Source organism: Ammospiza nelsoni, chromosome 17 (assembly GCF_027579445.1).
Source record: "Ammospiza nelsoni isolate bAmmNel1 chromosome 17, bAmmNel1.pri, whole genome shotgun sequence".
Classification (NCBI taxonomy): domain Eukaryota; kingdom Metazoa; phylum Chordata; class Aves; order Passeriformes; family Passerellidae; genus Ammospiza; species Ammospiza nelsoni.
In genome coordinates this window covers 13,315,037-13,340,425 of record NC_080649.1, presented here as the reverse complement: position 1 = coordinate 13,340,425, position 25,389 = coordinate 13,315,037, and the positions used below count along the sequence as shown (strand labels likewise).

General features: G+C 51.8%; 4 protein-coding genes across 4 annotated transcripts in view; 2 read left to right on the top strand and 2 right to left on the bottom strand.

The window, feature by feature from the left end:
• Positions 1 to 15,293, top strand: part of RHBDF1 (rhomboid 5 homolog 1) — a 37,092-nt gene extending 21,799 nt beyond the window's left edge. Inside the window, exons 5-19 of the mRNA XM_059484692.1 lie at positions 63 to 276; positions 2,305 to 2,511; positions 3,288 to 3,410; positions 3,552 to 3,712; positions 6,549 to 6,800; positions 8,648 to 8,759; positions 9,545 to 9,619; positions 10,167 to 10,328; positions 10,433 to 10,533; positions 11,263 to 11,326; positions 11,749 to 11,843; positions 12,780 to 12,855; positions 13,326 to 13,426; positions 13,691 to 13,844; positions 14,544 to 15,293. Of these exons, the coding sequence (XP_059340675.1) occupies positions 63 to 276; positions 2,305 to 2,511; positions 3,288 to 3,410; positions 3,552 to 3,712; positions 6,549 to 6,800; positions 8,648 to 8,759; positions 9,545 to 9,619; positions 10,167 to 10,328; positions 10,433 to 10,533; positions 11,263 to 11,326; positions 11,749 to 11,843; positions 12,780 to 12,855; positions 13,326 to 13,426; positions 13,691 to 13,844; positions 14,544 to 14,963 (2,317 nt within the window). The 3' untranslated portion in view covers positions 14,964 to 15,293. The remainder of the gene's footprint in view (positions 1 to 62; positions 277 to 2,304; positions 2,512 to 3,287; positions 3,411 to 3,551; positions 3,713 to 6,548; positions 6,801 to 8,647; positions 8,760 to 9,544; positions 9,620 to 10,166; positions 10,329 to 10,432; positions 10,534 to 11,262; positions 11,327 to 11,748; positions 11,844 to 12,779; positions 12,856 to 13,325; positions 13,427 to 13,690; positions 13,845 to 14,543) is intronic.
• Positions 15,294 to 15,412: 119 nt separating this feature from the next.
• Positions 15,413 to 18,291, bottom strand: SNRNP25 (small nuclear ribonucleoprotein U11/U12 subunit 25). Its single transcript, XM_059484693.1, has 6 exons — positions 18,046 to 18,291; positions 17,846 to 17,936; positions 17,663 to 17,768; positions 17,488 to 17,562; positions 16,430 to 16,492; positions 15,413 to 15,608 (listed from the first exon to the last, which is right to left on the bottom strand). Exons 1-5 carry the CDS (start codon positions 18,169 to 18,171, stop codon positions 16,438 to 16,440), a joined length of 453 nt encoding a protein of 150 aa, XP_059340676.1. The 5' UTR covers positions 18,172 to 18,291; the 3' UTR covers positions 15,413 to 15,608; positions 16,430 to 16,437.
• POLR3K (RNA polymerase III subunit K) lies at positions 18,179 to 18,771 on the top strand. The gene is made up of 3 exons (XM_059484694.1): positions 18,179 to 18,317; positions 18,429 to 18,516; positions 18,587 to 18,771. Exons 1-3 carry the CDS (start codon positions 18,207 to 18,209, stop codon positions 18,712 to 18,714), a joined length of 327 nt encoding a protein of 108 aa, XP_059340677.1. The 5' UTR covers positions 18,179 to 18,206; the 3' UTR covers positions 18,715 to 18,771.
• Positions 18,772 to 19,164: 393 nt separating this feature from the next.
• The window catches only part of GTF3C1 (general transcription factor IIIC subunit 1), a 40,336-nt gene continuing 34,111 nt past the window's right edge, over positions 19,165 to 25,389 (bottom strand). Inside the window, exons 33-37 of the mRNA XM_059484695.1 lie at positions 24,688 to 24,974; positions 23,543 to 24,182; positions 21,996 to 22,035; positions 21,136 to 21,328; positions 19,165 to 19,552 (exon numbers count right to left, since the gene is read on the bottom strand). Of these exons, the coding sequence (XP_059340678.1) occupies positions 19,331 to 19,552; positions 21,136 to 21,328; positions 21,996 to 22,035; positions 23,543 to 24,182; positions 24,688 to 24,974 (1,382 nt within the window). The 3' untranslated portion in view covers positions 19,165 to 19,330. The remainder of the gene's footprint in view (positions 19,553 to 21,135; positions 21,329 to 21,995; positions 22,036 to 23,542; positions 24,183 to 24,687; positions 24,975 to 25,389) is intronic.

Genomic DNA, 25,389 nt, shown 5'->3' with positions numbered 1-25,389 from the left:
TTCACCTGCACAGTCCAAGCAAACATCCTTCTCCTTAGCACTTGTCTGCTGGCATCTTTCAGAGGCACAGCAGACTGGTTTGGGGTGAGCAAAGACAGCGATGCAACTCAGAAATGGCAGAGGAAGAGCCTCCGGCACTGCAGCCTGCGCTACGGGAAGCTCAAGCCTCAGGTCATCCGGGAGATGGACCTGCCCAGCCAGGACAACATTTCCCTGACAAGCACAGAGACCCCTCCTCCTCTCTACGTGGGACCCTGCCAGCTGGGCATGCAGAAGGTGAGTGACCTGGGACAGAGGGACAGAAGGACAGGGGCAGGGCCATGGCTGAGCTCCCTGCTCGGTGTGTTCAGCGCCTTGGCAGCCGTGACCTGTCTGCGGGCTGAGCTCTGCCTCGACACGTCTGGGCTCTGTGCTCAGACACTTCTCACGGCCCAGGTACAGTTTGGCAGCTCTCTCTCCCCCAGTCTCGTTGGCTGAGATCCCTCAGCTGTTGTGGTGGCTCAGAGCTGTGTTTGTCATGCTGTGACTGTGGTGATCAGGGGTGTGCAGCATGAGCAGCAGCTCTCAGGTTTCCTGCTGCCATTTTGAAGGACAGAATTGTGTTCTGCTATGTTGGACCCAAATGTGCAGTAGCAGGGCTGGAATCACTGGGGACATTTGCCTTGCCCTAAGCAGAATGCAGGCTGTAGCAGAGCTACTGTCCCCATAGAAACCTGGTTATATTTTAGGACTTTGAAAAGTGTTGCATCAGTGGTGCTATAGCCCTGCTTATGGGTCCTCAGAAGTGGTTGTGAGTGTCTGCAAAGGGCACCTGGGTTTGGTGCTGCCTCCTGCTTATTACCTTTAAGTGTGACCCAAGGGGGCAGGGCCCAGCTGGGCACATCCAGTGACCAGAACTAACCACAATATCCAGCTCTTCCCACTACTCCTCTCAGTGACACTAATTAGTGTGGTTGATGGCTGTGCTTTACTGAGTGAGTGAGTGAGTGAGTGGGAAAACAATTCCTTCCAAAGCAGATCAGTCTGTGACCTGCAGCCTGGTGGCAGCACTAAAGCAGAGGAGAGTGTAGGTGAATTTTTCCATCACATTTTGCCTTGTTGTCTTCTTTTCTGTTAAATGTCTTGCACCTAATCTTTGCTCACAGGAGACTTAGAAATACTGTTGAGCTGTATCTGGGCTAACATTAAATCAGAACGTGGTGTCAGTAGGTGTGAGCCCATTAAGCTTCCTGTTGAGTGTGCAACTGTGGATTAAAAAAGCTCGTAAAACCTTGGGATAAAGCACAGAGGTCTCATGGAAACCACAGCTGTGATGATGTAAGGACAGAGGCAAGGTTTGTAGCTGAAGGCAATATTTTCATTACGTTGATTCGTATGTTTGGAATAAGTGAGAGCACTGGCCTGAGGAGTCCCAAAGAAGGGCTTGCAGCTCCTGGAAGCTTGCCTGCTTTATCCAGCTGTTAAATTTAATTAATGGAAGCAGAGGTAAATATACAGTATAGTTTCAACAGGATAACAGGAAACTGCTTAAGTCCTGGGTTGCCCAGTATCAGGAAGGAAACTAACTAAAGAAAGAACATTTCTGTTTTTAGGGATTTCTCAGACTCCTATTTAGGCAGCACATTCTCTGACTGTTGAGCTCATTGGCATGGGAGACAACGAAACCAAGAGCTTAGTGTGACTGTGTTCACAGGGTTCTGAGGATAAGGGAAGAGACGAGGATCTGACTCCATGTTTCAGAAGGCTGATTTATTATTTTATGATATATATTACATTAAAACTATACTAAAAGAATAGAAGAAAGGATTTCATCAGAAGGCTAGCTAAGAATAGAAAAAGAAAGAATGAACAACAAAGGCTTGTGGCTCGAACAGAGTCTGAGCCAGCTGACTGTGATTGGCCATTAATTAGAAACAACCAACATGGGGCAATCACAGATCCACCTATTGCATTCCACAGCAGCAGATAATCAATTTACATTTTGTTCCTGAGGCCTCTCAGCTTCTCAGGGAGGAAAAACCCTAAGGAGAGGATTTTTCATAAAAGATGTCTGTGACAGCTTAGGAAGGGCTGGAGGAGGTTTGGAGTCTTATGTGAGGTACTGGAACAGACTGGTTGACAATAGTCAATACTAGCAAAAGAAAAAAAAAACCAGCAATAGGTTATTCCTATTGTAGAATTGCTTGTTGGTCCCTCCAGGCTGGTTCTTGGTCAATCCCTGGGCCGTGGTCTCAGGAGGAGAGAGGAGGTTTGGCAGGACAGGCTTTGGGGGTGGCTGGGCTGACGGGCTGCTCCTCTCGGCAGATCATCGACCCCCTGGCGCGGGGCCGGGCGTTCCGGATGGCCGAGGACACGGACGGCTGCAGCATCCCCCACACGCCCATCACCCCCGGGGCCACCTCGCTGTGCTCCTTCACCAGCTCCCGCTCCGGCTTCAACCGCCTCCCGCGGCGCCGCAAGCGCGAGTCCGTGGCCAAAATGAGCTTCCGGGCGGCCGCCGCGCTGGTCAAGGTACTGCCTGCCGCAGGGGTCCCTGCCCTGGCTGTGGGCAAGGAGCTGCTCAGCAGAAGGGTGGGGAGAGCTGTGATGGAGGGAGGAAATGGAGTCACCTCCTGGTGGGTTTCGGCCATGTGTACAGGAGGCAGGATTGGGAAGAAAGTGGGAGTGGTGGTTTGGTTTTGGTACGGGGCTTGGCATTCTAGCAGGTCCAGTTCAGCCTGTCTGGGCTTTTGGGTGGTCCATGTGCACCTGGTAAGCAGCCAGCAAGAGCAGAAATACCTGAGGCTCTTGCTGTACAAGTGTCCTGGTTTGAAAGGAGGTGAGTTTTTTGGGATGCTGCAGTCAAACCAGTAGGTGCTCAGATTTGAATATTGGCACCTGGTGTGGCCACTGAGGACATGGATACGCCTCTGAGAACACAGGGGGTTAAAAGCAGAGAACTCTCAGGGGGAAGCTCTCTTGGTTCCAGTGGGTGAAAGAGGTCTCTCCATCCTGCCCTGTGCCTGCTGTCCTGGGCTCAGTGATGCTTTTTGCTGTGTCCAGTAGCAGCCATCACTGTGGTTTGGCCAGACACATTGTACTGTATGTGCTAGAGGAGCACATGGCAAGCCTGGAGGTGGGTGCTGTGGGTTGAGAAATGGGGTGACAGCTGTGTGTGTCACCAGAAAGGTGTCACACATCACATCTGCTGTGCTCCAACCAAGCTCAGCACGTGGGCTGCCCGTGCACTGGCTGGGGTGGGTTTGTGAGGTTCTGGCAGTGCCCCATGTCGCTGTCCCTGGCTGCAGGGCCGCTCTGTGAAGGACAGCACCCTGAGGAGGGCCCAGCGGCGCAGCTTCACCCCCGCCAGCTTCCTGGAGGAGGACACGGTGGATTTCCCAGATGAGCTCGACACGTCCTTCTTCGCTCGGGTGAGGGGCAGGTCTGGCGTGGTGCTGCCAAAGGCAGAGCAGGACTCTGGTTCTGGCAGGACTGTGTGTTGCAGAGAGCAGCACTGCTGTCCGAAGAGGGATGTTGGCTTCTTCTGATGGGGCTGCTGTCTCTCTGCCCAGGAAGGAGTCCTTCATGAGGAGCTCTCCACTTACCCGGATGAAGTGTTCGAGTCGCCGTCAGAAGCTGCGATCAAAGATGCAGAGGTGAAACCTCCAGATCAGACAGATCTCACAGGAGGTGCTTTGGACAAAAATGAGCTTGAGAGAAGCCACTTACTACTGTGAGTATCTTCATGGTAGCTGCAAAAGCTTAGCATGGGGTAGCCAACCCATTTGGAGTGGGGAAGCCAAGATGTGAGTGCTGTGGGTGCTTGGTGCAGAGCTCAGAGCAGTGCAGGGATGGGTTTTCTTTAAATCCAGCTGAAGACCTCCTGCCCCAGCTACCCATGATGTGAAAGGTGACTCTGAGGCCACTTCTGCAGTCACTCCAGCAACTTCCAGCTTCATACTAATGTGTTTCAGAGATTGTATCATGCCTTGAGGAAGCAAAAGACACTTAAATCAACTGTGAGGATGCTGAGGGCCCAGCCTTTGGCTATGGAGAGCAAAAGTGAGAAAGCTGTTGCCATTGCCACAGTCACCAGTAACTGTTCTCATGCTCCAAGGAGCGGTGAAGCATTGCAGAGTGTCAAGCTGGGCTGCATTCCTCACTTGAAATGAGAGAAAGGTGTGGCACTGGTGCTGAGAGCCCTACAAATATGTGGGTGGTGCTGTACTGTGTGCCTGGATTTTTTCCACCTGAGTAACTGGTACTGAGTAATTGCTCTGTGCTGCTTCCGAGTCAGCTCACCCCAGCACAGGGCTCTGCTGGGTGTGAACATGGAGCAGACAGGGAGGTCCTTGTTGTGGTTCTGCTGCTCTCAGCCTGTCTTGCTGTGCTGGCACTTTCCCTTCAAGTGTTTCCAAGAACTTCACTGTGTTTAACATAAGGGGAAGCACAAATGGTGGGAGTTTGTTGTCACTCCTCTGAGATGGTTTCAGTCTTCTTGGTTCCCTTTCAATATCCTTAAATAGTTTTATTTCTTGAGGAAAATACATTTTTTTCACGTTTCAGAGAGCTGTTATCAGAGTCACAGTTGGGTGTCCTTTCATGTGGTGAGGCGTTTGTTTGGGCATGGGGAGATTTCCAGCACTGCAAACACTGGGAAGCACCATGTCCACCCCACAGAAACCACTTGACCTCTTGGGCAAGAGCAGGCTGCAGTGGAACCTGCACCTTCTGCTGCAGAAGAACTTCCCAAGGGCAGGTTGGGATATTCAAATGCATCTTCTGCAAGGTGCAATATGACAAGAGCTGAAGTTTCCAGCAGTATTTTGGCTCCAGATGTTCAGATTCTCCCTTATGCTGCTGCTTGCCTGTACTTCAGAGCTGTCATGATCTCTGCAGATACTCCAGTCGTGTTTCAGAAGAAGGGTTGTTTGCTGTTTTCTCTCAGCACTTCTGACAGGCACTGTCTTTGTGCAGAGTGGGACATTTGGGGAGCCAGAGGGGGTACACTGGACTAGAGCAGGTGTCAGGAGCATGCCTCCTGCAGGGCCAGGCAGTGAGGAGGGGGAAATGGGAGGGAGTTGGGTTTTTTTGGTCAGATCTGACTGCTGCAGATGTGACCTTCACTCTGCTGTCTAAGAGCAAGGAAATACAAATTGATCTGGATGTGATAGAGTCTTAAAAAGTAGGTGTCATTCACTAGTAACCTGTGCAATGTTAATCAGATTTATTTTGACAAAAAAGCCTTGTTTTAGCTCGGGATGCTCAGGATTTTTATTGTGTTGATGAGGCCTGCTTTGCTTTATTCTGAAAAATGCACACATTGGTACAAATAAGGGAGAAATGGAAGAAATATTGGGAGAGGTAGCTGGTACAGCTTGCAGCCTGTGACAGTGCTGCTTTCTTGGTCTGGGAAGCTGCTTGGATTCACTTTTGTCCAATTTGCCAGTCCAGTGACATTGAAGTGAGACATTGAAGTGACATTTAAAGGTATTTCCACTGCTGAGCTAAACTCCACTTGCATTTCATATCAGAGGGCAGAGTAAGAGGATTGGAGTAGGGGAGGAAGCAGACACACCTGAGGCTGCAGAGGTGCCTGTTGCACCCCAACAGGCTGCAACTTTAAAGCCTCGAGAGCTCCTCAGTGATGGGGCTTAGTTTGGCACAGCAGCCTTGTGCCACTCTGTGTGTTTGCTGTGCTTTCTGCCACTTCTGTGCTTTCCTGTCCTGACTCTGTGTTACCCTTTGAAGTACAGCTCCCACTTCAGGGCTGCTGGAGTGGGTGGGACAGACAGAAGCTCTGCTACCACCAAAGGCCACGCAAAGGCTGCTCCCTACTGCTGTGCTTTTTGCCATTTCTGTGCTTTCCTTTCTTGCTCTGTGTAACCCTTTGAAACACAACTTCAGGGCACCTTGTCTGCCATCAGCAGGTGGCACAGACAGAGGCTCTGCTGCCACCAGAGGCCACAGAAAGGCTGGTCCCTACTGCTGTGCTTTCTGCCACTCCTGTGCTTTCCTTTCCTTGCTCTGTGTGTAAGATTTTCGAACACAGCTTCAGGACACCTTGTCTGCCATCAGTGGGTGGTACAGACAGAGGCTCTGCTGCCACCAAATACCATGCAAAGGCTGGTCCCTACATCTGTGCTTTCTGTCATTTCTGTGCTTTTCTTTCCTGGCTCTGTACAACCCCTTGAAATACAGCTCCCACTTCAGGGCACCTTGTCTGCCATCAGCTGCTGCCCAGCCTGGAGGGGGTGGCACAGACAGAAGCTCTGCTGCCACCAAAGGCCACACAAAGGCTGGTTCCTACTGCTGTGCTTTCTGCCATCAGCTGCTGCCCAGCCTGGAGGGGATGGGACCCTGCTGCCACCAAATGCCATGCAAAGGCTGGTCCCTACTGCTGTGCTTTCTGCCATTTCTGTGCTTTCCTTTCTTGGCTCTGTGCAACCCTTGGAAACACAACTTCAGGGCACCTTGTCTGCCATCAGCAGGTGGCACAGACAGAGGCTCTGCTGCCACCAGAGGCCACGCAAAGGCTGGTCCCCACTTGTGTCCTGCTTTTGTTTCAGCCCCCTGGAGCGCGGCTGGAGGAAGCAGAAGGACGGGGCCCTGGCGCAGCCCAAGGTGCGCCTGCGGCAGGAGGTGGTGAGCGTGAGCCCGCAGCGGCGCGGGCAGCGCATCGCCGTGCCCGTCAGGAAGCTCTTTGCCAAGGAGAAGAGGCCCTACGGGCTGGGCATGGTGGGCAAGCTGACCAACAGGACCTACCGCAAGCGCATCGACAGCTACGTTAAACGGCAGATCGAGGACATGGATGACCACAGGTGGGAGCTGCGCTCACGGGGGTTCCACGTTTTGGGGGAACCTGTGGGAGTGTTCCTCACTCAGGGTCAGCAAATGTGGTGGTGTTGGCAGGGAGGAGATGAGAATCTTGACTCCATGTTTCAGAAGGCTGATTTATTATTTTATTATATATATTATTTTAAAAGAAAATATAATTCGTACTCCTACGGAGCCTCTACCGACAAGAAAATATCTAACTCTCAATGGCACACCAAGCACATTCTTATCACATAGTAGACCCTAGCCCCTGACCACCTCAGGACTAACAATATGATTCCACTACAACTCCCCACGACTCCTTATTCTAGGCCTACTCTCCACTATTCTTGTCATGTTCCATGATGACGTGACATTGTACAAGAAAGCACATTCCAAGGCCACCATACTCCCACTGTACAGAAAGGACTACAAAAGAAAATGATATATTAAAACTGTGCTAAAGGAATAGAAGAAAGGATTTAATCAGAAAACTAGCAAGGAAAAGAATGGAATGATAAAATCTTGTTTACTGACCAGAGAGTCCAAGACAGCTGGACGTGATTGGCCATTAATTAAAAACAACCACATGAGACCAATCAAAGATGCACCTGTTGCATTCCACAGCATCAGATAATTATTGTTTATGTTTCGTTTCTGAGGCCATTCAGCTTCTCAGGAGAAAAGATCCTAGCAAAAGGATTTTTCATAAAATGTGTCTGTGACAGGTACCAGTCGTGGGTTTTTCTAGGTCTGGATTGAAGGCACTTGGGACATTAATTCATGTTCAGACTCGTGTGTTTATTATTTATTATCAGTAAAACAGTCTCACTACTGTGAGTTTGGCAGCTTTTCATTAGAAGGTACAAAATGGCCAACAATCTCTTTTTACAAGGTCTTTTAATACTGAACTATTCAATTAAGAGCTGACACCTAGATTATTTCCCTTTCAAACCAATAACTGATCCCACAGAGCCTGCAATGTGGACTTTTCTGTCCAATTACAAAATGCTACCCAAACCCATAAAGAAGAAGGAAGAAAAAGCATGAAAAAAACCCCAGGATGACATCCTGTGCCCTCTATCTTGCTTCCATCCACAACATACTAAAAATCCCAAAAGCTAAATTTCTCACCAAGCGATACACATACACTACTCTCTATAATCTGTTTCACACTTTTGTGGATTCCAGTCTATCTTGAAGTCTAGGAAACTTTCTCCATGATTGAGGGTCAAAGTCAGTGCTGCCCTGGGGGTCAGGACACCCCAGAGCAGAGAGAGAAATGTTGGAGTGCCCTGGATTTCCACACCCATGAGCTGCTGAGTGAGGGATTGCTGCTGGCCCTGGGGAACTCGGGGTGCTGCTGTGCCCCCCATCTTTGTCCCTGGGAGAGCAGAGCCAGCTGCAGCTGACAGCAGTGTGTTTGTGTCCTCAGCCAGCAGTTTGGGACCTCACCCAGCTCCCCACGGTGTGCCTGTGTCTCTGCTGCCTGGAGGGACTGAGGTCTCTGTGCCACCAGCACTGTCCTGTGGTGAACAGCAGGGCTCAGCTGTCCCTGCCTCTGGGCATTCCCCTAGAGTGATTATTTCAGAAACACAGCACAGTTCAGCATTGGGCTTTGATGTTCCCATGGATATTTTGTTGGGAAAGGGTGCTAGTCCAGGGTAATGGGGGGAGTCAGAGTAAACAGGTTATTGCCTCCTGTCCTGAGCACTCCTCGGTGATCCTGGCTGTGTACCCCAGATTTTGGCAAGGTTTCTGGGGGAAAACAGCAGCTGTTCCCCTCTATTCTGTTAGCAGATGTAATAGCCTGTGTTTCTGCCTCTGATCTTTTCCCCTTCCCTCCTTGCAGGCCTTTCTTCACTTACTGGGTCACCTTTGTGCACTCCCTCATCACCATCCTCGCTGTGTGCATCTACGGCATCGCCCCTGTGGGGTTCTCACAACACGAAACTGTTGATTCAGTAAGTGATGCCCCTGACATGCCTGGAGTGTGAGTTTAGCCCTCAGCTGTTGTGTCACAGCTTGTGGCTCCTTGCCTGCCTGGCTGGGTGCCTGCTGTCCAGCCTGGGGGGCTCCCTGCAGGGTCCCTGGGAGCCCCACACCCCCTTCTGTCCCTCCTGCAGCTCCCTGATGTCAGATTTTATCTGGCACAAAGCTTCCAAACAGCTTGTTCCCCTCCTGGTGGAGACCAGAAGGATGATCAAGGCAGGGAAATACTTCAAACCAAAGCTAAGTTTTTGCTACAGTTGCAAGATTTTGCTTCTGCCAGGGGCAAAACTGACTTGTCTGTCTGACTTTGGGAGCTGATTTGAAGCTGTTTTTAGCCTTCCCACACGTTGTTAAAGGTTTCTGGGGTACAGATATCTCTACAGCCATGTCCTTGCTCCATGCAGGAGATGCCTGGGGAGCTTCTCAGTTGTACATCTGACAGCTTTCAGAACACCTGGGCCTGCACTGCCTCTGGGTGCTGCCTGTGCTGCTCAGCTCTGTGGAGCTTTGTGCAGGCTCAGGCCACTCCAAGGGCTCCAGGCCCTGGGATTTCTTGAAAGTTGAAGCAGACAAAGACAGACATTTTGAATAAAACCTTAACTTGAAGGTGCCCACACCTTGATGGCTGCAGAAAAACAGATGGAGGGAGTTGTGGGTCCTGTCTTTGGCTGTGGGGATTCCTGTTCATCCTGGGGCCTGTTTTCACCAGTCCCTGGGGGCTGGAGCTCACAGGGCTCTTGCTTCCTCCCCTTTGTAGGTCTTGAGAAACAGAGGAGTTTATGAAAATGTCAAATATGTTCAGCAGGAAAACTTCTGGATCGGCCCCAGCTCAGTGAGTGCTGTTGGTGGGACTGTTGGTGGGTGGGGGATTGTTCTGCAGCTGGGCCACCCCATGGACCAGAGCCCTATGCTGGGTGGAGTTCAGGGATCTGCTGTCACTGTCAGGGAGCAGCAGTGCTCCCAGCCCACAACTACCCTGTAGAGTGGGGTGCCTGGAGGTTGGGATGAACCTTGGACCCTGTTCTTACAAAGACAAGCATGAAGTTAGAAAAAATGCAGGAGTTGTATGGTGTGGGACAGCTTTCCTGATGCCATTCCCCTGGGAAACACAAAAATGAAGAGAAAACCTCTCAAAGTTTTCTTTCCCAGCCATTTTGCTGGCCTTTTCTGGGGCTATGGGCAAAGAAATCCCTGAGCTTTTGTTCTGGACCTGTCTCCAAAGCAAATATGGAGAATGTGCATGGTGTGTGTTGGGCCTCATCATGCAGGACTTGTCCCTGGCCCTTGAGTCTGGATAGGGCTACCCCAGCAGCTCCCCCAGCCTGCTCTGCCCAGGCAGTGATTGCCTTGGCTGAGCTGAGTGTTTCCATGTCTGGCAGGAGGCCCTGATCCACCTGGGGGCCAAGTTCTCCCCGTGCATGAGGCAGGACCAGCAGGTGCACAGCTTCATCAGCGCCAAGCGCGAGAAGGAGAAGCACTCGGCGTGCTGCGTGCGCAACGACAAGTCCGGCTGCGTGCAGACCTCGGAGGAGGAGTGCTCAGTGAGTGCATGGCCCTGCTCCTGCCAGCCCTGCAGCCTCAGGGCCACTTCTGCTCATGCTTCTTCCCCTGGCCTTCCTGGTGACACCTCTCCTCTCTCCTGCAGTCCACGCTGGCCGTGTGGGTGAAGTGGCCCCATCACCCCAGCACGCCGATGCTGGCAGGGAACAAGAGGCAGTTTGGTTCTGTCTGTCATCAGGACCCCAGGTAGGTCCTGCTGGCCCTGCTGCCATCCTCGGGGGGACAGGGCTGCTGTGCAGTCAGTCCCAGGCCAGTGGATTGCTGGATGAGGCAGCAGCAGCTCTGGAGGGGTGTGGGGCAGTGATGTCCTACACTGCAGGGGAGGCTGATGCAGGATGTGACCATATTTCTGTTAACCTCTGGTCTCTGTTGTGGGCTGCTCACTTGAACAGAAGCCTGTTGTGAGCTGCTCTTAACCCTGTTCTTCAGCCACTGTGACTGTTTGTAAAAGCATAATTTAAAACTTACTAAGCCTGAGAGTCTTGAGTGCCTTCCTCAACCCTCTCCCTGTCCTCACCTGCTCCCTGCACAATCCCCTGCTTGGGGAGCAGCAGTCCTGAGCCTAGCACCCCTCTGTCCAGGAGCCCAGCCAGCTGCTGGCTGCCCTGGCACAGTCACTGTGGGCTGATGTAGAGCTGAAACCAGCTCAGTTCCTGCCCTTGGGGTGTGTCCATCTGGAAGGGATCCAGTTTGTTGCTGGGCAGCTGTGTGCTCTCTGCCTTTGTGATCTCTGCTGGAAGGAGGCTGAGGCTGTGACCAGCACGGCCTTGGCTGATCTGGTCTGGTGTGGCAGTGTCACCACCCAGGGACACAAGGAGCTGTGGAATGGGCACAGGCAGAGTGTGGAAATCTACCTGGTGCTGGGGAAGGGTATTTCTCAGGCTGATGTGTGCTTTGTGTGCTTTGTTGCTGCAGGGTGTGTGAGCAGCCAGCCTCGATGGAGCCCCACGAGTGGCCAGATGACATCACCAAGTGGCCGGTGAGCATGGCCAGGGGGACAGTGTGCCATGGGCAGCTGCCATGTGGCATTTGCATCCCACTGTGCAGAGCTCAGCTGTGCTGCTGGGAGGGCTGGCCCTCTGGTGCAGCTTCTGCTGCTTGTCACAAACACCAGCTCAGGGCAGCCGTGCTCTGCCCAGCCAAGACAGAACAGCAGAAGCTGTCCTGTGCCAGCTAAAGCCCTGGATCCTGTCAGGGTAACGGGGAGATGGAAACCAGCTCAGCCTCGGGCTGGAGAGGAGGTGTCAACTGATGTTCAGGCAGATGGAGTATCAGGCACCATCCTGCTGTCACAGGGAGCTGTGTCTGGGATCTGGCTTCTCCCCAAGGGGCTGGTTTGATTTTACCCAGCCAGCAAGCAAAGCTGTGGCTGTCTGACTGCAGCCTGTTGTTGTTTTCCAGATCTGCACAAAAAACAGTGCTGGGAATTACACCAACCACCTCCACATGGACTGTGTGATTACAGGCCGGCCCTGCTGCATTGGGACCAAGGGAAGGTAGTGAGCTTTCCTCTATGGAGGGGCTGGGTGTTGGGGTGAGACATGGGGCCCTTTCAGGTTTTAGACACAGCCATTGCCCTCCTTGTCCTTTCCACCCACAGCCCAGAGCCCTGCTGGGAAGGGGAGTTGGACAGAGCCATGACAGGACTCCCAGGTGGAGCAGGAGTCTGGGATGAGCAGGAGTTAACAGCCAGCCTGAGGCTGGCACAGCAGGGTATCTCACTCAGCTGCTCCTGCAGTATGGAGGGATTTGGATACCAGTTTGGAGGGATTTGGGTACCAGTTTGGAGGGATTGAACCATTCTGCTGGGGAGTCCTGCACTTTTCCTTAGGAATGGCCAGCTTGTTCCTGACAGGCTCCATTGTCCCCAGCCTGCAGTCCCTAGGCACTCAAAGGAGATGCCAGGAAATGGTCCACTCTGGGTTTGCAAAAGAGGAAGATTCTGTTTTTCTCATGTTATCCCTGAGCTTGATTACTAACCCAGTGCTTGGGCTTGGCTTTCCCTGCTAGGGAGAAAAATGTGTGTTGCCCCAAGGAGTTTCTCTGTCCCTGAGGGTCATGACCAGGACACTCTTGACATAGCCCCCCTTCCCCTCTGCCAGCTGCAGAGGCACAAGACTCCCCCAATCTGAGACACAGCTTCCCCAGGCTCTGGTGGTTATTCCCAGCTCCAAACAGCAGCTTTAGGATCTGTCTTGGAGCCATGGCAGGTCTGTGGAGCTTTCCTGGAGGAGAGAAGCAGCAGGAGTGTGTGAAGAGGCACTGGGCTCAAATGGGAATGTGTTTGTGCCTTTTCTGTGACACTGCACCATGTCAGGGGCAGCTGAAGGCATCAGTTCTCATGGATGGGATGGGAAAAGGAGAGAGGATGGCCTGGGAGGGCACAGGAATGATGTATTGTGCTTTCCCTATGTGACTTGTGCCTCCTGCAGGTGTGAAATTACCTCCAGGGAGTATTGTGAATTCATGCGGGGCTATTTCCACGAGGAGGCGACGCTCTGCTCTCAGGTGAGGCTGCACATGGGGGGTTCCGTGGCTGCCCTCCTCCCTCCAGGGCCCTCAGCAGCTTGGCAGATCTGGGGTGGCAGTGCTGCAGATCAGGTGGGAGTCCTGTGCCCTGTCCCACCCTGCTGCTCCTGGCTGGAGTGGCAGAGTGGCTGCATCTGTCCCCATTTGGGGCCAGTTTGGGACTTGGGCTGGCAGCTGTGACAGCCAGCATGGGGCCACTGTGACAGCAGTGGGAGAAGGATCCACAGTCTGCTCTGTAGACAAGCAGATACCTCAGCTCTGGGTGCTGGGGTAAAAATGAGGGCTTAAAGCTGCCACAGAGAAGGGATGGGGTTGTGTAAATTTGTTTTGGAGGCAAGGCCTGGTACTTGGTTCAAACACAAGTGGGAGGGGAGCCCCTCTTCCAGAGCTATGTGCAGTGTGCCCTGGGCTTGGAGAAGGACCCCTCTCCACACCCACTTCTGCCATAGGTGCACTGCATGGATGATGTCTGTGGGCTCCTTCCTTTCCTCAATCCAGAAGTCCCTGACCAGTTCTATCGCCTCTGGCTCTCCCTTTTCCTCCACGCTGGGTAAGCAGAGGTGTAAAACTTCCACTGTTGGGGTGGGGGCACCCTCAGCCTGGGGATTGCTGTGAGGGTTGTGGCTGTCCCTCGTGGGGACACAGGGATCTGAGCTGTGCTCTCTGCCAAGGTTTGCCATGCTGTGTTTGTTGGGAGGGATTAGCAGCATGGCTAAGGCCAGAGCAGGGACTCTGAGCGAGGCTGGGGACAGAACATGAGCACAGGGGTGACTTCAGTGGCTGCTGCTTCAGCTCCTGTATCTGCACTTGGCAGGATCCTGCACTGTCTGGTTTCAGTGTGTTTCCAAATGACGATCCTGCGGGACCTGGAGAAGCTGGCAGGATGGCACCGCATCTCCATCATCTACCTGCTCAGTGGCATCACTGGCAACCTTGCCAGTGCAATATTCCTACCCTACAGAGCAGAGGTGGGTCTCCTGCAGCCCAGGCTCCTGGTAACTTGTCCTGAGCACAGCCCATCTCTACATGCCTGTGCCTCTGTGGCTGAGGCAGAGCCACCAGAGCTGGGCTCAGCACTGCAGCCTTGGCACTCAAAGATGGCACCACACCAGCATTTAACTGCTGAGCAGCACCATCCCCCAGGCACCATGGGCTGTCCAAGTGACTGGCCTGGGCTGGCTGCAGGAAAAAGGCTGCCTCTCCTAACAGATGGGGGATTGTCCAGCCATGGGGTCAGAGATGACCCAGGCAGGCTCAGAATCAAGTGTGGTGTTACACACCCTCCACCCGAGAGTGGCAAAGAGCAGAGCTCACCATGCCCACAGGACACTGCAGGGCTGGAGCTGCAGGAGCCTTCCAGCTCCTTTCATAAGGAAAACTACATGGTGGGTGGGGGGAACTAGGACACTGCCTTCAAGGGCTTCTCCCCAATGGAAACTTGAACCAGATCTGCCCTCCTTAGTCTGTTCTGGCCTCACACCTTGATCCTAAATCCAACCAGGCCCCTTTGCTCCTGGCACCCCATTACATGGATGAAGTTGCAGAGTCTCTTTGCCAAGAACCACTGAACAGGAGTTGAGTAAGAAGTAACTAACTCCTGGAGCTGGCTGCAGAGGCCAGGCAGGTGGCATGAGCCTGACATTATCTGTAATGCTCTTCTTCTGCAGGTTGGCCCTGCAGGATCCCAGTTTGGAATTCTGGCCTGTCTCTTTGTGGAGCTCTTCCAGAGTTGGCAAATCCTGGCACGCCCATGGAGGGCTTTCTTCAAGCTGCTGGCTGTGGTGCTCTTTCTTTTTGCCTTTGGCCTCCTGCCTTGGATCGATAATTTCGCTCACATTTCAGGATTTATCAGTGGTTTCTTCCTCTCCTTTGCCTTCCTGCCCTACATTAGCTTTGGGAAGTTTGATTTATATAGGAAACGGTGCCAAATTATAGTTTTCCAGCTCATCTTCATTGCACTCTTCTCAGGACTGGTGATTCTGTTCTATTTCTACCCCATCAAGTGCGAGTGGTGCGAGTTCCTCACTTGTATACCCTTCACAGACAAATTCTGCGAGAAATACGACCTGGATGCACAGCTCCACTGACAGCAAAGACTGCCTTCTCGAGCAGGCCCTGGAGATGGACTGTCTTTGCATTTGCTGTGCCATGGGGACAAAGCCTCTAATCCAATGACACTTCTAACCCTGCCCGTGGTTAATTTAAACTGTCTCCTTAGCACTTGGCAGGCATGGTTTGCCTTATCTCAGAAGACTCTGAAAAACAGAACGTTTGTGCCTTGTTCAATTGTATTGAACCTTTTCTGCTGCCATTATTTTTATTACACTAGTTTCAATACTACATTTTTAACCAGAGTTGTTTACTACCGCTAAGGTGGTGATTAAACGGTGAGTAGCGTTTTAGCTACTGTGAATTGTTCTGAGTAGTCTGTGCCTACCTTTGTTATTTAATCTCACTCCTGCTGTTTCATGTACCCTGTGGAGCACCCAAACCAGCCAGATACACATCTGCAGCTGGAAATAAGGGCCTGAAAAGCTTTAGAAAACTAGAGGGTCTCTTTAATCCCTGGAATCCACATACAGCTCAGAGGCAAACACCACAAACAGCAACTGTAAAAAATGTGAGAATGTCCAGGCAATGGAGTTTGTTCCTCTTTGAAGTGTGACAGCCTTTTCCTCCAGGAAGATGCTGAATCCAGTCTGGTCTTGGTAGGGCTGGATTCTCTGCTCTCTCTGTTTAAGAAAGAAAATATTTGTCAGTGACAACAATTACTGCATGCTGGGCTTTTCTCACCATGCTGCCATGAGGATCCAGGAGGGACCAGCCAGTGCCAGAGGTGACTGCTGGTCACAGGCACCCTGGAGCAGGTGGCTGTTGTTAGGGCACACATGTTATTACACTGGATCTTGAAAATATGGCAGTGTTGAAAGAAGAATTAAAGGTAACTGTGGTCCAAAAGGAGCAGTTTTTAACCCAGCTACCCAAAGCAGCAAAACAACACAAGGCTGTGGACAAGCTGCTCTTACCCCTGTTCTTCAGCCACTGTGGCTATTTCTAAAAGCATAATTTAAAACTTACTAAGCCTTAGAATCTTGGCCACATCTTGTGTTTGTGTGCACACCTTCTCAAAATAGCAATGTTAATACCAGAATTATGTCTGCATGAGTTAGAAACCCAGCCATGCTCCTGAAAATGATTTCCAGACATTTAAAAAGCCTAAAAGAAAGCAAGGTCCTGGAAGCAATCACAGCAGCCAAGGAACACTGTGCTTAATGAGTCTCAAGACAATGTAGAAGCAGATTGAGAGTCTAAACAGAGTCAGCTATTCCTGCTGCTGCTCCCAGTGTGTGTTACCTGAAGTAGCTGAATTATCATTCCCTGCCCAGAGGAGCACAAACAACACTACCAGGATCTGGAAACAGGCACCAGCCTCCTGCAGACATTGAGAAATACTCTGCCAGCCAGCAGGGAGCAGCAGCATCAGCTCAGAGCCTCAGCACCACGGCCTGGGGGAGATGAGGATGGGAGCTCTCAGGGGACATTCAGCACTTACCCCACAGGTCACTTGCGGAGCTTCTTTATGAAGCTGACCTCGTCCCGGTTCCTGATGCCGTACCTGCACACAGAGTGGGGCTGTTACATGCCAGCTTCCCAGGGAAAACAGCTGTGAAACCCCATAGCTTCATCTTTCCCAGGGACAGAGGGACTCCTACCGTCCCATGCTGTGCTCTACTCGAGGACACATTAAAATTCTCACTTGTGTATCTGGGATGTGCTGCCAGCACTGAAGGAGCCGCTGATCTGCCTTTAACTGTAACAACCCTTCAAATGCAACATCTGTGCCCTAGGCTCACTCTTCCAAGGACAGCTTTGATTTGGGCTGTCTTGCTGAATTTTTAGTACTTCAGACCAACTTTTCTTGCTGGTTTGCAAGAGGCTGGCAGACCCAGCACTGCAAGGAAGTGCTTCATCCCACCTCACCTCAAGAATGGGTAGGGAAACATGGGAGTCACCTGGCAGTGTTGTTACCAGACTGTCTGAGCAGCTCCAAAGATCAACACCAATCCCTGGGTTTCCTCTTTGCTTGGTGTTCTTCATAGAATTACAGAATGTTATGGGGTTGGAATGGACCTTACAGAGCATCCAGTCCCAACACCCTGCCATGGACAGGACACCCCTCACTAGGCCAAGTTCCTCAAAGCCTTATCTAACCTGGCTTTGGCCACTGCCAGGGCTATGGCATCCACAACCTCCCTGGGCAACCTGTTCAGTTCCTGTTTGCTGCTCTTTCCTATCCTATCCTGTGAGCTGAGTAACTGTAGCCGTGTGCAGGAGTTCGGGAGGGATGGCCAAGGGTTCTGTGGGGTGCTCTGAACTGGCTGAACCCAGCACAGGATGGTGCTGGCTGAGGATGAGGAACCCCCATAGGCCAGCCCGTCCTGCAGAGAGCCTCTGGGTCTGTCTGTCCCACTTCTGTGGGCAGTGGTGTCCCACCTCCCAGCCAATGTCCAGCACAGGACCCCCGATCCAGGGCACAACCTCCCAGCTCAGCCCTGCCCCGGGGATGCTGCGTGGGCTCCTCTCAGCCCCCCAGCGCTGAGAGTTACTCACTCTCTCAGCTTCTTCCTGTCATCTGCCAGCTTCTCTCCATTGAAGGTGAGGTGGTACGTCCTCCATATGTACTTCCTGCGGGAAAAACCCTCAGGGGCAGCCGCGGAGCGGGGCCAGGCTGGGATGCGCTCCCGGGCTGGGATGCCTTCCCTTGCCGTCCCCCGGCCCCGCTCACCAGCTGAGGTGCTGGACACCGCCCTGCCGGGCCTGCCTCAGCTGGATGTGCCGCCGCAGCGCCTTCTTCAGCTCCAGCACCGAGGCGTTCTGCACCACCACCACGGCTGCGGGCGGAGAGAGCCGGGTCAGGCCCGCCGCCCCCGGCCCCTGCCCGGCCCGCCCCGCCCGCCCCCTCACGTACGCACGGTCTCGCCGTCCGCCTTGCACACCCGCACCGTCATGGCCTGCCCGTACTCCAGGGCCACCTGCGAGCCGATCTCCTCCGCCGTCACCTGCGGGCGAGCGGCACGGCCGTGAGGGCAGCCCATCCCATCCCATCCCATCCCATCCCAGCCCAGCCCAGCCCCATCGGCCCGGCCCGGCCCCGCGCCCCGGGCGCACCTGCGGGGGGAGGTCGCAGAGCAGCGGGTCCTGCACCAGCCGCGCCAGCGCCGCCTGGAACAGCTCCAGCACCTCGGCGTGCGCCAGCTCCTCCGCCGGCTCCTCGGCCGGCTCCTCGGCCGCCATCGCCGGAAGGGGCGGGCGGCGCGGCGGAACAGGCGATGCTGCTCTTCTGCCCGGCCTGCGGGAACGTGCTGGTGGCCGAGGAGGGGCCGCGCTGCCACCGCTTCGCCTGCACCACCTGTCCCTACGTGCGCAATGTCACGCGGAAGGTACCGGGGCGCGGGGGAAGCGGGGGCGGCCCGGGGCGGGGGGCCCGGTGCCGTGTGCCCGGTGCCGTGTGCCCGGGGCCCGCTGAGCCGCTCCCGGTGCCGGTTCCGCAGGTGACGAGCAGGAAGTACCCGCGGCTGAAGGAGGTGGACGATGTGCTGGGCGGCGCCGCGGCCTGGGAGAACGTGGACTCCACGGCAGGTAGGGCCGGGCCGCGGGGCCGCGCGGGGCTCGCCGGGCCCTGCCGGCCCCTCACGGCGCTTTCCCGCAGAGCCGTGCCCCAAGTGCGAGCACCCCCGCGCCTACTTCATGCAGATCCAGACGCGCTCGGCCGACGAGCCCATGACCACCTTCTACAAGTGCTGCAACCCGCAGTGCGGGCACCGCTGGCGGGACTGAGGGGAGCGGGGATCGCAATTATTGCTGCTCCTGCAATAAACGCGGCACTGCGGGCAAGCTGCGGCTCTGCGTGGTTGTTTGGGCCGGGCAGGGAGGGGAAGCGGGCTCAGGCTCCAGCAGGGCTCTGTGCCCGTGCTGCAGCCCCGGGGGCCCGTCATGCACACGGGGTAGGGGTGATAAAGTCGTTCCCTGCGCACTGAAACACCCGTGCTGAAAACACAGACAGGCCTGAAGGTAACAGAGCTGAAGCACGGCGAGGAAACCCTAGCCCTGAACACAGCACAGAAGGCAAAGCAGAGGTGAAGTGTTACCACTGTGGCCTTATGCAGAACCAAAAATGAAAAAAGGGGCTTTGCTGTGACCTGTGAAAACCCCATCAGTTAAAGCAGGAACTACAAACTACACACTGCAGCCAGTTACTGATAAAAGGAGAATGTGCTTCAGGTAGGATCATGTATCACTTGTGTTTTCACATCAAGCTTTATTCTCAGTTTAAATACATTCAGAAGTAAAAACGATAAATAACTTAATAAAAACATGATGGAGCACAAATTGTAACATTTAATCTCCATGAACACTCCCTCCCACAGGCTAAGCCAATTTCCTATGACCCCTTCTATCCAGGGATAATCTGCACCCATTTATTCCAATTCATGTCGCAGGGGAACACTCTCCCCAGCCTGAGAGTACAGTCTATTGTAGGCTCATAGTAGATGGTCGGGCTTTCACTCAGTTTGGGATTCTGCAGTTGTTCTTCCACAGCTGGCTGAGAAAAGAGTGACACTGGGGATGGCTTTTTCATGTAGAATCGTCTGATGCAACCAAGAGTTTCCAGACCCTGCAAAAAAATTCACAATTTTAATATGCTGTGAATGCTGCTCTAGCTACAATGTTCTCAGAAACACTGGACAATTTATACCAAAAGTGGCTTCACTTGAGCCCCTGAAGAGCCCATGGTTACAACACAAAGGTAAAAAGGATAAACAGCTTAATAAAACCATGCAAGTTCTGACTATAACTGGATAGATCTAGTTACTTTCAAGCACAGTGATTGATACATGGTTACTGACACAGAAGTTGCTCAGCAACAGATGTTGACATTTAGGACCAGTTACAAAAAATCTTAAGGCTGCTCTAGATGTCAGTTCCAGATTTCTGTGCCAGTCCTTGTTAATGGTTAATAGGTGTATGACAAGCTCTGTCTGTGGTTTCCAAATTCTTAGTGAATTTATTGGTGCAGAAGTTACACTGAAGTTCCCCACTCTGTAAAATGTAGAGGTAATTAATTGTTTGATTTTGTGGGTTTGAATTCACATTGCCCAGGAATCCATTCTGGAACAGCCAGAACAGGGCTGGCAGCACTCCCAGCTGCCACTGTCACCTCAGGGTACAAACCCTGGGGGAAAAGTGGCACATGGAAAATGGATTTCCAATTAGCAGGGAAGTCATGCTTTTGGGAAGGCCTGCAGGATTACTGCTCTGCTTCAGATTCTGAATATTTATAGGAAAAAAATATAAATCAAAGTTCCATTTTCAAAGTAGTGGCAACTGAACATCAAGATGTGGGAATAAAATTACAAGAAACTCAAAATTTTCTTGCCATCCTTTGTTTGACAATTAAGGACCTACAGGCAGGTCAGAAGGTCTGATTTACACATTGTCTAGCACAGACACATGGCAGTTTGATTCTCATGGCAGATTACCCATCTAGAAGGCATATAAGAAAAAAAAATTTAAGAAGAATTAGATAATCTGTGGTATATGTATTATCTGTATCCCCCAGAGTGGGGACTGGAACCAGAGGATGTTTAGGGGGCTGAGCAGGTCCAAAGATCAACACCTGTCCTTGGGTTTCCTCTTTGCTGGGCATTCTTCATAGATCACAGAATATTATGGGGTTGGAATGGACCTTATAGACCTTGGGTTTCCTCTTGGGATTCTTCATAGGATCATAGAATGTTATGGGGTTGGAATGGATCTTACAGACCTTGGGTTTCCTCTTTGCTGGGCATTCTTCACAAGATCATAGAATCCTGTGGGTTGGAATGGACCTTAGAGACCTTGGGTTTCCTCTTAGCATTTTTCATAGGGTCATAGAATGTTACAGGGTTGGAATGGATCTTATAGACATTCCAGTCCCAACATCCCTTCCAACCCAAACTATTCCATGATCCTGTGATTACCACTGCATCAAACAGTCAATTTCATGGTGAAAGCCCCACTCTTCAGCAACTACTTGGACTCCACCTCCCTGCAGATCCGTTTCAGAAGCAGGTTCAGAGTGTGGAATCACGGGTACCCCAGGCTTCCCTCCTGCCTCCCTGTGAGCACTGGCTCGCTCTGGCTGTGGCTCCCTGGCCCCAGAGGGAGCACTGGGGTGTTCTCCCCGTGCCCTGGGCTGGCATGCTGTGCTGGCTGTACCTGCAGGATCTCCAGCACGGCCACGGGCTGCAGGACTCCGCTGTAGTGCTGCAGCAGCCGCGCCTGCGGCACGCCCGGCTTGCTCATCACGTGGTAGAGCACGGCCTCCATCATGCCCTTGCACACCGGCTGGTTCAGCTTCCCATCCACGATCCTCCACGGCCTCCCGATGAAGGAAATGCTCTCACAGGCCCTGCCAGACACAGGGAAAGCTCAGCTCTCAGGAATTCTTTGGGATGGGTTTCTCATTGTTGTAATTTCTGCCCAACAGAGATCACTGCATCCCTTTAAACACAAGTGTAAATCCTGTGGCTGCTCTGAGCAAGAGCTGGTGCTGCTCTACCAAATTTGCATTTTTCACCCATTTCAGCACCATTATAAACCCAGCAGCTGCCCTAGGTCTTAATGAGCAGGAAAGCTTCGTTTGGTATAAGCTCCAATATCCTCCAAAGGTTATCCAAGACCTGCACCATGCAGCAACAGTGCTCTGATGGGAAGCAAATCCCTCATTTTTAGCATTGTGGTGTCCAAAAGACAGTCCCTGCATGGAAATTCACATTCACAATTTCTAATACTGCAGGTTCCTAGGCACCTTGAAGCTGGCATTGGGCTTATTTGTGCTGTAAAATCAGTTTTGGTCCTCTAATATTTGGAACTTGTTGGTTTTTGGGTAAAAATATCTCTCAGAGACATTTTTTCAGCATGCACAGGAGCACAAGGAACATTAACAGGAACAATGGAGTAGGGTTTCTCCATCACTGCTCATCAGAGCATAAAAGTGAGGTTTCCAAACCACTGCTCCCAGTACTCTTTTGGCAGAGCCAAGTGTTTGGTATTCTGCAGACATCTCTGTTACTCACCGGTCCCTGGCTGCCTGGGAGACATCTGTCATGGAGCTTCCTGGAAAGAAAAGCACACATATTTTCTAATTAACTCAAATTCCTTATCTAATGGAAGGAGAGTTAAAAGTGGCTAAGCTGGGAAGTGCAAGAGCTTGCTAGAAAACCACAGCAGCAAACTACTCCACGTGCTGCTCTCAGTTTTGGGGAGCTCTGAGCTGCCCCTCTGCCCTGCCCGCAGCACACTCTCCCCACACCTCCTCCCACAGCCACATCTCTTTACTCAACCCCACTTTCTCTGGATCCTTTCCCCACTTCCAGCAGGTTTTATTCCTGGAAGTCTGATGCTGTGGCTGAACCATGGTGACTGTATGGGCTGAAGGAGCTGAGGTGCACAGAGAGCTGTGCAGGGTCTCAGCCTGGAGCTCTCCAGGGGTCTGGGTAACCTAAAGCTCCTAAATCAGCTAAAATCAGCTCCTAAAGCTAACCTAAATCAGAGGGATGTAGGGCAGAGCTCCCAGGAGCTGGAGATGTGAATGCAAACTCAGGATTCCAGCAGGGCTCACTTTCAAAGCAAAGGCTGTCTCTGCAACTCCCATTACATTATGTCATGGGTTTTAATTAGACAATTACTTAATGAGGTATTCCTACCACACCCAGAGGGTAACAGCTTTGGCTTAAGCACATGTAAACATTCACTGGCCAGTGAGGACTCTGTGTTTGATAACAGAACTCCTGTTTTTTCCCTCCTATGCTTCAAACAAGTCAAGGATGTTAAATCCAGGGAATATTTCAGTAGTTTAATTTAAGAACTGCTGAGGTCTCTGCTGTTTAGACAGCCCTGAGTGCATTTCCTGCAGGAAGGCTCCAGTTAAACAATCCCAAGCTGTGGGATGTTAGGGATCACCCTCTGGACCTGGGTTCTGGCAGGGCTTGGCAAGGTACCACAGGAGCAGTGAGCTTGTGGTTCAGTCTGAGATTAGAGCTCATAAAATCCAAACCAAAATGAAATCTCTCACAAAATACTAAATGTAAAGCTTGGCAAGAACTACCAGCTATTAGAAAACTGGCAGTAAAAAGGAAAAGAAAATGAAGTCCAATTGGGTTACAAATGAGGCTGTTAAATCTCACTGGCATGTGCTGCTTCCTGGTGAATGCTTTAATGAGTTTAGGATTTTCAGCCATGAACATTCCAGCTAAATGCACACCAGCAGGGCTGTGTTTTCTAGGCTTAGAGAGGCCTGACCTTTGAACTGAAGCCAGAGATGAGAAACTTTGGATCCAAATTATTCTGGAAAAATTTAAGACATGGAAACAAGTTTCTAAGGAAAACATACTTCTGCACTAGTCATTCCAGCAAAAGGCATAGGAAGGATTATGGGATGTATTTGAAAACTCAGAGACTTTCCAGATAAACTAGTGTTATGCCAATTTATCTGTGAGAGAAGACAACCTCTCTGGTACAGCTGCATAAAGAACAGGATTTGCTTATAAAGTGGAGCTACTGGTTTGATATCACCTGCTGATGAGCTGGTTTGTATTTCAGGGATGCAGAGGGCTCTCCATACCTTTAGAGACTCCTGGGTTCTGCTGGAAGCAGCAAAGATCATCATCCTGCTCACTGGCTGATTGTTCAGGGACAGGGATCTGCTTGCTGTGCTCAGCGCTGAGCTCATCGTTCTCTGCTTCAGGTTCTTTGTCCTCAGAATGAGATTTGGCTTGTTCCTTGTAAGTGTCCACATCCCCAGCCTCTGGGGGTTCAGCTGGGGGCTCCAGGGAGCCTCCTCCTGCAGCTTCTTCACCCCCAGTAACAGCTTCCTTCCTTGGGGCAGGCTCAGAACCAGCTGCATCCAGGTTCCTGCCATCTGCAGGTGCCAGAGCAGGCAGTGCACCCTGGCAGAGGTGACTGTCACCCTGCAGGACATCAGTCCTACATCTCTTCCTCGGGGGCTCATCATCACTGGCACACTGTGTGTCTTTCCCCAGCTGCTGCTCCTCTCCCAGGCACTCCTGTCCCTTCTCTGGCTCTGAGGGCAGATGTTCCTGTGGCACATCTGGGGGAGCAGGCTCTGCCCCTGGCTGCTCAGCCTCCTCTGCTTTGCTCTTCAGGCACACCGAGCGCAGCAGCCAGGGCTTGGCAAACACCACTGCCACCAGCCTGACACTGTGGCCTCCTACTTCTAAAACCTGCTGCATGTCAATGAGGTCCTGTAAGAAACAAACAAAAAACCACACAACAAATTATCTCAGGAGCTTTCACTGAAAAATGTCACTTTAACCCAGTGTCATGCAATTGCCGTGATTTAACAGGCAGCAAGGGAGAGCAAAGTTTAGTAGAATATTCAATTTTGCCTCCAGCTGCACTGAAGTTGAGAAGATGCTTTACCCCTAGAGCTTCTTGAAATTACAGCATGAGATGTTTTTCTTCAGCTTAAAGTTAAAAATATAACTGGGAACAAGTACTTTGCTTCCAAAGGTTGATGTTAGCACCTCTAGGTTTCTGAAACAGTTCATTCCTATCTTTGATTAAGAGCTGCTTGAATTTTTTGCCTTCCTAACTTTGAGACAAGATTGCTCTCAGGTGTGGTGTGTTTCTCCTGCCTAACATAAATAACTTTATGCTGCTTCCAACAGCCTGGAAGCTCATCCCGTTCAAGGGGAATACTAAGCATGCAAACATTAATGTATGGAAAGCAGCTGGCTGTAAACCCACCTGGATGTACTGCTCCAAGCTCCTGCTGCGTTCAGCTCCCACCTGCTCATAGCTGCAGAAATGTTTGCTCAGCTCAGCTTTGCAAATCCCAAAGTGGGAAGTAGCCTCTATGGCCTTCCTGATCTCCAGAGCAGCCTCCACATCCCCAGGGCTGTACCCATAACGCTCCGTACACTCGTGGAGAAACTTATCCACATCATAGTTCTCTTCCTGGATTTTTATCAGCCTGGTGAAAGTTTCAGGGAGGCAGGAGATGCCCACAGCCATGTGATCCAGCAGGGAAGGAACTGCAAAGCAAATAAACCATGGGAGTTTAAGCTGTGAAGCAGCAGTTACTGTGCAACACATTGCAGGAAGACAAACAGATTAGAGGCGCTCTAAACCAATTAAAAACAGAGCTCAGCTTTCCCTCTTCATTACTGCAGTTCCCTTTTTTTCCTTCTGCCTTGCATATCTGACTGAAAAGACCTGCAAAGAGGAGCAAACTGGTTCACAAGGGCTCACCCTCCCAGCAAAATGAATCATGGCTGGAAGGCAGTGAGCACCTGGGGGTGTTCTCTCTAACACTGGGTAAGCTCAGCTCTGAGCTAATGAGGGAATTCTCTCCTTTTTTCTTGAAGGTGAAAATTCTAGGGCAAGGAGATGCTGTGGAGGACACTTTTAATCAAGAATCCACAGCAGAAAGCTGTTGGCTAGATCTGG